Below are 11,744 nucleotides of genomic sequence, written 5' to 3'. Positions count from 1 at the left end.
ACTCGCTAACACATCACGACATGTCTCCGTGAGCAACAACCAGACATACTGTATAGAGTTGGAAAGCTCTACATCAGTGGTTCCCAAAGTGGGGTCCGGGGACCCCCAGGGGTCCTTGAGGGAGCTCCAGGGGTTCCCCTGCAGCTAAATGAAAATTAGGAACCAAATGGACCCTTATGGGTCTGTAACTCTGAGAGTGTACAAATGGAACCAAATGGACCCTAACAGGTCCATTTGGTCCATTTGGTCCAAATGTGCTCCGTTGCTGCAAATCGCTGTGCGCTCTGATTTAATGGTCCTAAATACCCCTGGGCGTTTGATGCCTATATGATCCACTGACCGTTTGATAGGACAGCGTGCAGAGAGCACAGCTAACACCACACTGACCATTAGATCCAACTGACCATGCGTGTTGTCCCAAGTCTCATCTGTTATGATGATGAATACACATTTGAGAATTGAGATGTGTATGATTAGCCAATCAGTTAAAAAGGCCAAAGGGATAGAGAGAAATTGTCAATATATTTAGCCTTATAGTTTTAGTCACCATAGCTTAGTTTTCATTTAGTTTCCATTTAGTTTGTCAGTGAAAAAAGGTAGTCTATAGAGCCGTCACTGAATAAACTAAAGATGACCAACAACAACTCTTGTCTTCTTCACTTCCCAAAATAACGTCATCAGTTTCCGCAGAGACGATAAGAGTGTTTCAGTGGCTACATTCCAAGAAGACAGAATCGTTATTAATATTGCACAGAGGGTGAACTCCCTGACCTTGTCTATTGTAAGTGTCTGGGCTAGACACTCTGGGGGTACAGTGTGAGCATGCTGGGTCCTTCTCCTAATATAGCACAGTGCAGATCACAGCTGTCTTCAAGGCTTGTGTTTCTCCTCTGCCATGCCGAGACAGATTGGGCTACTTAATACACTTGAACACACGGACACGCACAGGTCAGGTGCACACACGCACACACACACACAGACATGCTGCAGCACACACGTTTTTGGCAAAGAGTTTTGCTGTAGAGGAAATACTCGTGGACATGACATAGAAACCTGGGGACCAACTAAGGGTAAAAAGCAGCACTATGTCACTTTTTTAACCCTTCAAAGCCCCGATATGTTCTTCTTGCTAAAAAGAGATTTCAACCTTACTACTACTTTTACTTTTAGTACTAAGCAGAGGAAATTATGTAAAAATAATTGGGGGATATCTTTCACAATAATAAATAAAACATGTTCTAGACATTCTAATGATCACAAAGAAACATATTACAGGCATTTACTTTTTCAGGGTTAAAGGTCAAAGGTCATAGGTTAAACAGTCCAGATATTTTGACGTTTTCTGCCTCTGTGGGGGACCGAAATTGATATGCAAATATCATGACAAAAAATGTACATTAAATTAACACACTATAATTATAGTCTTTGATAACATGCGAATAAATTAACTTATCTACACCGACGGGGGCCGGCCATGAGGTAAAGTCACCGCATGTTCATAAAGTCTCGTGTGTGCGCGCGCGCACACACACACACACACACACAGACACACACTCTCAGAATGTGAGACCCAACCTGCCACATCCAGCCTGTAGGAAGTACATCATCACTCATTCCTACATACTTTATATCCTCTTTTAAAAAAGAGCTAAAACAGTAGATCTATACAAGCTCGGCGGATCTGCTACCTTTGTGTGACGCTGTAATATGATCAGTGTGATCAGTGTTGATTTCATCGACTAAAACTAAGACAAAAAACACTACCTTTTTTCACTGACAAAAACTAAAAAATAACTAAGCTATGATGACTAAAACTAAGACTAAATATATTGACAATTTTGTCAACAAATAAAAACTAGACTAAAATGTTAGGAAGTGACTAGTGGACAAGAGATCCAGTATACGTCATTTTACACTTGGTTGCATGCTGAAAATAGCAGATCTACAAACTCACAACGCGTTGCAATGCGACGCGTTGAGTTTGTAGATCAAAATACATTTTAGTCGACTAAATAATTTTAGTCGACTGAATCAACTGTAGATTCAGTCGACCTAAATCTTATGATATTTATTAGACTAAAACTTATAAGACTAACACTAAAACATTCCGGGTGACTAAAATGTGACAAAAACTAACTGAAAACTATTCAAGAGACTATGACTAAAACAAAAAATTGCTGCCAAAAACAACACAGAGTATGATTCTTTTTTTTTAAGACAACATTTGGAGATGAGAGGTTTCGGGCCCTGACTGACGACGACGATATGTTTGGCATGGACACCTGAGACCACAGCAGCCTGTACGGAGTATGGACGTATAGATTGACCTGCTATTAGCAGCAGGCTCATCAGCTGTCTGCTTTTGTTGGAGGCAAACAGATAAACACATAGGGATAGTTTTTATGCCTTCTGGTCCCGACACGGGTACTGTACCTGCTGAAAGCACACGTGTGGAGGAGTCAGTTTGATTGTTATTTTTGGACTGGGGGCAGGAGGACAGAGGGTGTCCTTCGTTTCCTCATCTGTTGAAGGCCCTTAGAGAGACTGACAGGGATTAAGGGATTATACAAAGACATTTGGAGCGGAGCTACTTGATCCTCATTTGACATTTATCTCGGGGTGTGTGAGCGTGCGTGCTTGTGTGTGTGTGTGTGTGTGTGTGTGTGTGTGTGTGTGTGTGTGTGTGTGTGTGTGTGTGTGTGTGTGTGCGCGTGGGTTTCCAAGGGTTTCCAAACTTTTCAAGCCACGACCCACCAAAAGAATCAAATTTGAACTGAGGAACCCCCCCACCCACCCTGACTGAAATTTTAGGCATTACATTTAGTTTGACTCGGTTTCCAAAGATAAATATTGTGAAAATAGCAGAGCGTTGCGAGCTTGTACATAGATCGGCAATTTGCACAATGTTTGCCTCTTTCTTACGTGATGTGACAATTTGCTCAATTGTAACTTTAGAAATGTGCAAATGCCATGTATTGTATACATGGCATGTACATAATTCACTTATACTGTATGTTGGTTGGTTTACTGTTGAGTGAGAAAACAATGTTGCACATTAAGCAAATCATAATGGGGATGCACGCCCCAAAAGGGCTGCCATTGGATTTTTTTTTTTTTATGTCATATGAAAGCAGGGAATCATAGCTTCAAATTGACATTGGTTGTTCAGTTTGACCCACCAGTTTTGGAGATATGGCTTATAGAGTAATGTCTTGCAGAGAGTTGAGAAAACAGGCTTGAAAGGTTCACTTCTGTGGTCTTTAACATTACACCTAGCTGCATGTTTAAGCATTTATTTCATATTTCCATGTCGATTTCAGCTCTGACACTTATTTCAGACATGCTCTAGTATGTGAAGAGTCTGCCTGTGCTATTAACTAATTTAAAAAAGAAAAACGTTTTTCTCTGGTGAAAAGCTGGAATTTGCGCGATGGCAGGCTCTCAGTCAAATTTGGTCACATATATCAGGCATCTACAGGCGCTATAGTTTTTGTTTTAATCCTGTATTTGTGACTCGTTGTGAGCTTGTAGATCTTCTATTTTCAAAAGACTTTTATCCATTTGAAAACTTGTAAAATCGGGACTTCTGCATAACGAGTACTTTTAATTTTTGTACAAAGTAAGTATATTCTGATGCCAATGCTTTTGCACTTTCACCCAAGTAAATAATGAATACCGAACGTGTACTTGTTAACAGACCAATTTCTACACAATAGGGTATTGTAAAACATGTGATGTGAGTCCTCCTTCCATCACTGTGTGACTGTCATCTTGAGAGAATAGCCTGCGTATAGGACTCTCATAATGTGACAGTTTCTGACCATTGATTTTGACCATTGATTTTCTTTTCATTTTCGCTACGACTGAAACTAAGATCTCAATTTGCTGACATCAGAAAAATAAATAGACGTACAGTAGCAGAGGGAACTGGGATGCAAAACAGCGTGCCGTTCCCTCTCTCTACCTACAAAGTTTGATATTGTCCGTTATTTGTCACAATATTGTCCGAGATCACATCCATTCACACTGCTGCAGCTGATAAGCGTCCGAGACATATCACCCCGTCATCCAATCGCTTTGCAGCATGTCACGAGGGTGGACTTCATAGGCTGACAGCTGACACCTCTTTAGTCGATCCATTTGTATCGCCGTTGGCACGACCAGAGCCTTTAGATATAGACAGAGTTACGCAAACTGCGTTCACTTCATGGGGCTTCAGTCCAATGGCGGCTCTCCTACATAGACTTCTATTGAGCGTGGGGACAACCAACTGGGACAAGTCCTGGACCGGAAGTAGGCAGAAATGAATTGGACTCAGGCAACAGCCCAGCTTTAATGATCTTAAATCCCTTTATTTTAGATTGTTTTGTAGTAATAGTACAACAAACATTAAAGATATTTTAGTTGTTACTGTACAATATTTTAAAACAGTTGTCATGTTGCACACATGCTTAAAATTGCTCTTATTGGCGCCGCCCTCGTTGACAACGATGTATTTCCAACTCCAGCTTGTCTCAGTTCAGGCTGCATGAACAGCACTCGAGTGCTCGGTTTCTGCCCCCTCAATATCGTAACTCTTCTATTAGAATGCTCTGGCCACGACTAGACTGCACCGTTCCCCAACATCTGGGTCGGGGACCCATTTGCGGGTCGCTGGACATTCGGACAAGTTGCTGTGGGTCGCGACTCGCGAGTAAATAAAATGTCCCTTTTTAAATTCTCAAATTTCCATGAACTCAAAACTAATTCAAACATTCCTTTTTAAATGATTTCATAAATACATTCCATTTAGAAAACGGCAGATCTACAAGCATATACACCGCGCATTGTGAGATTGTAGAGCAGCTATATTTTCACTAGTTCCATATTGTGATGGTTCTCTACATCAGGAATTCTTAACCTTTTCAGGCCGTGAAAATAATCCCCCTTTGAACCATATGGGCCTGACGTCGAAATAAAAAAATGTCTTCTAAAACATGGCAGTTTTCTGAAAAGCCTATATGTTTCTATATCAGTGGTTCTCAACATTTCATGTCAAGGTCAAGGACTCCAAAAACTATATGTATTTGGACACTGACCCCTATCTGAAAATATGATGTTCCAGGGACCCCCAGAAGCAAAGATATAAGTTAAAAATATTTGCTCTGAAACAATATACGATTTTTCAAAAATAACAGATCTACAATCTCGTAGCGCGGCACTCTGTGCTATGAGCTTGTATTTAATAGCTAAAGTATAACATAAAACACCAAAATGGGTTCCCGTTCAGAATGTGTCAAACTAGGCTGCACCCCCACCCTGACAATAAAGCAGGCCTTACATTTAGTTTGACCTCGATCCGTTCCACAGATGCGTATTGTGTCTCCGTGTTGGGCATGTGGTTATTAGAGGCGACCGGTATGTCGGTCAAGCACCAAAATAGCACATCTGCAAGCTACTGCAAGGGAAAGGACACCTTTATTTTTTGTATTCCGCAGCTATCACATGGAATGGGTCCCGTACGGTCACTGAAGTTGATGATTGGGACTATTACTTGCTCCTAAAGTGTTTTCTAAATACCACATGGTACTGGTTTAACAGGGCAACGTTGTTGTTGTTGTTGTTGCTGTTGCTGTTTTCCCCGTGGCTGTGGTTGGTATACTGTCAAATATATTATCTACAGCTGGGGTAGGCAACCTTAGTTGGCACCCGTGGCACACTGGCATGAGAGTGAGACAGATTCTTTTAAAATTAAATATTCCAAAAAAAGGTTTAGTCTGCAGTTCAAATAAGTCCACTGACACATATACAGATTACATCCTGCACATAATTGTACATTCATTCAAACTTCTAACTCATGACTGGGGAGGAATTCTGGGACATGGTGGGCTACTGCTCTGAGTTTAATAATCATTACATCTTGATGTGAAAGAAAACATTTCTAAGGTTATGTGTAGGGAATCAGTTGGGTATATTTACTTTTCATGTGGTAATAATTATATATGGCACACTGACTATCACGAAAATGAAAACAGGGCACATGTGAAAAATGTTGCAGACCCCTGATCTACAGTACCTCCAGTCCACTATCGGCTTGCGTGCCACCCTGCCATCCTATCATCAGCCCACATGCCCCCCTCTCTCTCTCTCAGTCTATCAGTCAGTCTATCAGTCGGGCAGACAGAGTGTGTGTGAGCTGCAGCCTGCAGCTGACAGTGTGTCAGTCTTTTATCAGCCTCTTCAGTGCAACCATGTGATGCATGATGGGAGCTCTGAGGACAGACAGAGAGAGATAAACTCCTCCTCCTCGTTGTTTCCATTGTTTCACTGATACTATGCTGCATCTTTTCTGCACCGTGTTCCGGATAACAGCCATAATCTTCACTCACACTCACAGCATTTGTTTAGTTTAGACTTCTTATATCCTGTGTAGGATAATTATAAGTCCCTATAAATAACTTGTAGGGTTAAAGACTGTAAAATGTGTTTGCTTCAAGTCTTTGACTTTGTAGCAACGATCCAAATGGACAATTCAAGCCGCTGTTAGCGTGACTTTCTTTTCTCCTCTGACGTGTTGCATCAGAAATAGCGGTCGTCCGTGACCCCATTTTGGACAAGTCAAAAAAAAGAAGAAAAAAGACAAGGTCAAGAGAGCTGATTATGCGGTTCTGTGAATGAACTTTGACCCTCAACGCTCCCTCGGAATCTCGCTGAGCAACTGGACAGGCACGCACACACACACACACACACACACACACACACACACACACACACACACACACACACCACCCCCCTCTGCAGTATCTGTGTAGTATCTTCTACATGTAGAAACACTGTTACAGCTAAAGGTCTGGAATTCAAATGTACTTAAGTAAAAGCACAAAAGTATTGGTATCATGATGTACTTAAATGTGTCAAAGGTATAGAACGTACTCATTATGCAGAATATCTCATTTCACAAAAGTCTGAAAATAGCAGATCTACAATGCGTCAGCTTGTACTATAGGCTATTTTCAAATGGCCTATATGTAGACGTGGTTAGCCTACTGTGTGTTTTGTGATAATAATCAAAATCTACAAATTTCAAATAATCATAGTTTTTTGCCTTTGAGATGTAATGAAGTAAAAACACTAACATTTGAAACAATCCAAAATTCTACTTAACACATTTAGGCCAAACGTCGAAATTAAAAGAAAATGTTTTCTAAATCATGACAATTTTCTGAAAACCTCATGTTTCTATATCAGTGGTTCTCAATATCTTATGTCAAGGACCGGAAAAATTATATGTAGGCTAATTGGCCGCCGACCCCCATCTGAAAATATGTTGTTCCAGGGACACCCTCCCAGAAGCAAAGATTTGAGTTCGCTCTGTTGGAATATATATTCAAAGATTTGCGCCACATTTCCACGTGTTTTTTAAAAATAGCAGATCTACAAGCTCGTAGTGCGGCACTACGAGCTTGTAGATCTGCTATTTTTCAATAGCTAAAGTATAACATAATGCTTAAAACACCGCCCAGAATACAGTGAGTAAATGTTGGTGACTTTCCACCACTTGGCAGTAACACTCGGCGCGCTATTCCAGTCCAGCTGCATGGCTGCCTGCCTCACCCATTCAGACCAGTAAAAATAGCCTCCATTTCTTTTCACAGGCCAATAGGTCTAAGTAAGGCCTGCAGAGGAGTTTGGTGACCCTCGGGTAAATATAGGTGACATTCTCCCAATGCCAGATGGGAGAGGTTTGAGCGTCTGTTTTTTAGGGGGGGTGGGGGGGTTGTTGGCCTGCCAATGCTACAAAGTAAAATGTTACATTTTTAATGAAGAAGAGTGTACAAAATGTAAACATATGTACCCCTTTGCGTCTGTGCGCTCCTCTGAGTTAAATTAACACTAAGAGTTTGCAGTGCAACGAACGAGACTGATTTAAGATATGAATGAAAGCTGTCAAATGTATGTTACATTTTGACACTTTCATTCATGTATTATGTTCCCTGAGCTCAAGACAGACAGAGAGAGAGGGAGAGAAAGAGGCAGAAGTATATCATTGAAAAAAACTTTATTTTTTACAATGAATAAAACAAATAACAGCAGTGTCTTTCAGTGCACAGATCACATTTCAAGTTTTCAGTTGTACAATGTACAATGTACAATGTACAATGTGTATATGTGTGTATATGTGTGTGTGTGTGTGTATGCAGTCTCGACTTGAGTGACCCGCATGAAAAGCATTCAAGTATGAACAATCATTTTCCTGCGATATCAAGTTGAACATTATCAAAATGCCATATACAGTACGTTAGAAACACAGGTGAATATAGAAAAAAAAAAGTATAAAAAAACACCAATGCAAGTCAATACAAAATGTTTCATTTTGTAAAAACATTCACAAAACATTCATATAACGTCCAAAAAAAAAGAAAACAACATTCGAAAAATTGCACGTTTCCGTTTTCTGTCCTGGAATACCCATCGGTATACACTTCCTCTACAAAGCAGCGTGTCTTGTCAACCTTATGACTTCTCTCCGCTTCTCACCTCACTCAAACCTGTCCCGCAGTGTCTTTATCTCCCCACCAAAAAAACAGTTATTCCTCCTCTTCCTCATCCTCCTCCTGTTCCTCATCCTCGTCCTCCTCATCGCCAGCATCTCCAAAGTCCATCTGCGCGAGCAGCGCCTCCACGTCCCCCGTGTCGACGGCCAGGTGCTCCATGCTCTCGTAGCCCGGCTCGGGCCTCTCCAGGCGGCCTCCCAGCGCCGTCTCCTTCGCCTCGCTGATGAGTCCCTTCGCCGCGACCAGGAACTCGGCCACGCCGCTCTTCTCCATGCTCTGCGTCACGCGCTCCTGAAGCGAGGCGCTCGTCTCGAGCTGCGCCTTGTACGCCTCGGCCAGCGAGCGCAGCGTGGCCACCTTCTCCTCCTCCTCTTTCGCCACGCGCTCCACCAGCAGCGCCTTGCGCTCCTCCAGGATGGCGTAGAGCAGGTCGAAGCTCTCTCCGAGGCGCCGCTTCTGCAGCGCGCCGTTCTCCTGCACGGCCTTGCACGTGTCCTCCATCTGCGCCATGACGGCCTGCAAGCAGGCGTTGCCCGTGGCGAGCGTCTCCACGGCGCCACGGAGCTCCGTCTTCTGGGTCTGATAGACGGCCTGCAGCGGGGACACCTCGCAGTCCTTGTGCTGGCCGAACACCTTGCACATGGAGCACGTGGGCGTCTGGTGCGTGACGCAGTAGATGTTGATTTGCTCGTCCTCGTGCTCGGCGCAGCGCGGCGCCTTGGCCGCGTCCTTGTCCTTGAGCGGCGGCTCTTCTGGCCGCGGCTCGTCGCTGCCCTTGCGCTCCAGCTGCGTCTTGTAGATGTCAATGATGTTCTCCACTAGCAGGTTGCGCTGCAGGCCGTAGACGCCGTGGCGGTCGAGCACCACCTCGAAGCGGCACGTGGGGCAGCGGAAGACCCCGCCCGAGTAGTGGTAGGGGTTCTTGGAGTCGTAGAGGTCGCTGGCGCAGCCGCGGCACAGGTTGTGCTGGCAGGGCAGGATGACCACAGGCTTGCTGAACATCTCCAGGCAGATGGGGCAGCTCAGCTGCTTCTCCAGGTCCATGGGGCTGGGAGGACGCATTTGTGCATTGATGTCCATTGTCCTTTGAGTTTAAGTCCTTTGAAAATAATCCTGTTTCGGGGTCTCTGATCCCTGGGGAAGAGGGTTGCGGATGGTCGTTTCTTTGTGTGTGTGTGTGTGTGTGTGTGTGTGTGTGCTTATCTCCCCTTGTGCTACAAGTGCTGTAGCTGCTCTCGCTCGAGTTTGTGTTTATCTTGGATCTGCCCCAGTGGGGAGACAGCTGAGAGCTTATATACCCGCCCCAACGCCGGCCACCCGAAAACCCCCCCCCAAAACCATCCGAGGCAACAGTCCCGCCTTCGGCTTGTTTGCGAGTCTCGTTTCGGAGAAGATAGTTCCCACCCCTTCCCCCACCCCCCTCGCTTTCTTTGGCACATGCCATACTTAGCCTCGACACCCACCCCCCGCCCCCCCTGTCCCTCTCTCTGCAGCGGTGAGGTGTGAAGGGGACGACACGAGGCGAGAGGGGGGGGGGGGGGGTGGAGTACTCAGACTCAGACTACACAGAACAACAAACCACCGCCGCCTCATCTCATGACTGGAAAATAAAAGTGTCTAAACATGTTTACAGTTTGCACTGGCGGTGGCTCAGGGGTAGAGTGGCCGGATGGTTGCCAGCTCGACCCCGTCTCCCCCAGAGGTAGTGTTGAAGTGTCCTTGAGCTCCTGATGTGCTGGTTGGTGCCTTGCATGGTTTCCGCCGCCATCGGTGTATGAATGTGTGTGTGTGAATGAAATTATGAATGGGGGAAAAATGCACAATCTATGTATGTAAAGCGCCTTGGATAAAAGCGCCATATAAATGCACCATTTACCATTTATTTACCACAGTGGACTGTGGTTTATGTATAAATAAAACGCGTGGTGAAACCGATCACCCCACGTCGTTGATGAATGTGAATGTGTCGGAGCGCCGCTGCACATTCAGTAGATTACAACATGCCAAATCTTTGTGTGATGGGACTTTTGTTTTGTTTTGTTTTGACAATAATGTGAACCCTCGCATCCCTATTCTGACGATAACTTTAGCCAAATTTTATTTCTAGAGCACAATTAAAAACAGCCAAGGCTGACCAAAGTGCTGTAGGCCTACACCAAGAGAAAACTACACATTGCACAATATACAAACTCAGTTCGCAAAAATATCACATATTGCTCAACACATCATGGTTATAAAAAAACATAAAAAAACCAAAGAATAATGGCAGCAAATACAATTAAATAAGTGCATCAAATACAATAAAAATTAGTGCATCAGGTAAGACAGTAAAAAAGTTTCCAACCAATTTCCAGATAAGGATTAAAAGGCCTGGGAGAACAGGTGTGTTTTCAGTCTGCTTTTAAACGTGTCTAGAGAGGAACTTCAGCCAAAAGTTGCAGATCTACAAACTCACAATGGCTCGTGCTGTGAGGCATTCTGAGCTCGTAGATCGGCTAATTTCGGCAAAGAGATTTTCTGTAGAGGGAAATAAGAGCAGACCAAGACAAGTACAGAGCGAAAGGACAGTAGTATTAAATTCTGAAAATGCACATTAATGTGACTCCAATGATATCAGCACCTTAGAAATACCCCCAGTATACGTGATAATCAACATACTGGGAAATCCGGAAGAGAAACTATGGGAGCGTTTGCTTTTTGTGTCACCGATGTCAATGACGGAGGCGCGCCGTGTCTGGTGGCCTTGAGCCACGTGAGGCACCGCCGAGCGAGGCGAAGGCCACCAGACCCGACTCAGCGCCGTCCGAGTTACGTCTCGATAGGCAGAGAATAGATTAGTAGCCCCTAGTTTCCATGCGCCGACAATAGAGGAAATGACACGTTCAGCAGGGGAGTCCTTGACCAGGCTATGTCTGCACCACCCTGCATGCGTGCAGTCCGGGGGAATACAGCCAAACACCACAATGTCTAGGACGCCAGTATGGCCATATTGGCCGTATTCCAACGTCCTGATAACGGCTGATTTTGTATATTTAATACAGTGATAAACGGGTGAATCGGCTGGGCTTCCTGTGTCTGAGCACGGAAATTGCATTTGGTTGGATTTCAGGTGTATCAGTACAGTACAGTACAGTACAGTAGAGGGACCCCCTGGGGACCCTCACATGGTAACTCTGTCATTTCTCAACCGTTTCGGATGTGGGCCGGCAC

The 11,744-nt window shown here is 44.2% G+C and overlaps 1 protein-coding gene across 1 annotated transcript; it reads right to left on the bottom strand.

Moving 5' to 3' along the window:
- Positions 1 to 8,019: 8,019 nt before the first annotated feature.
- On the bottom strand, positions 8,020 to 9,784 carry trim63a (tripartite motif containing 63a). Its single transcript, XM_080758351.1, has one exon. It carries the CDS (start codon positions 9,612 to 9,614, stop codon positions 8,568 to 8,570), a length of 1,047 nt encoding a protein of 348 aa, XP_080614477.1. The 5' UTR covers positions 9,615 to 9,784; the 3' UTR covers positions 8,020 to 8,567.
- Positions 9,785 to 11,744: the final 1,960 nt, after the last annotated feature.

This window comes from Protomyctophum bolini, assembly GCF_963924005.1.
Source record: "Protomyctophum bolini genome assembly, chromosome: 24".
Taxonomy (NCBI): Eukaryota; Metazoa; Chordata; class Actinopteri; order Myctophiformes; family Myctophidae; genus Protomyctophum; species Protomyctophum bolini.
The sequence above is the reverse complement of the archived record's forward strand: the minus strand, read 5'-3'. Positions and strand labels throughout refer to the sequence as shown.

What these genes read in the sequence shown, in the direction of transcription:
- trim63a (XM_080758351.1), bottom strand. Translation starts at nt 9,614, where the DNA reads ATGGACATCAATGCACAAATGCGTCCTCCCAGCCCCATGGACCTGGAG.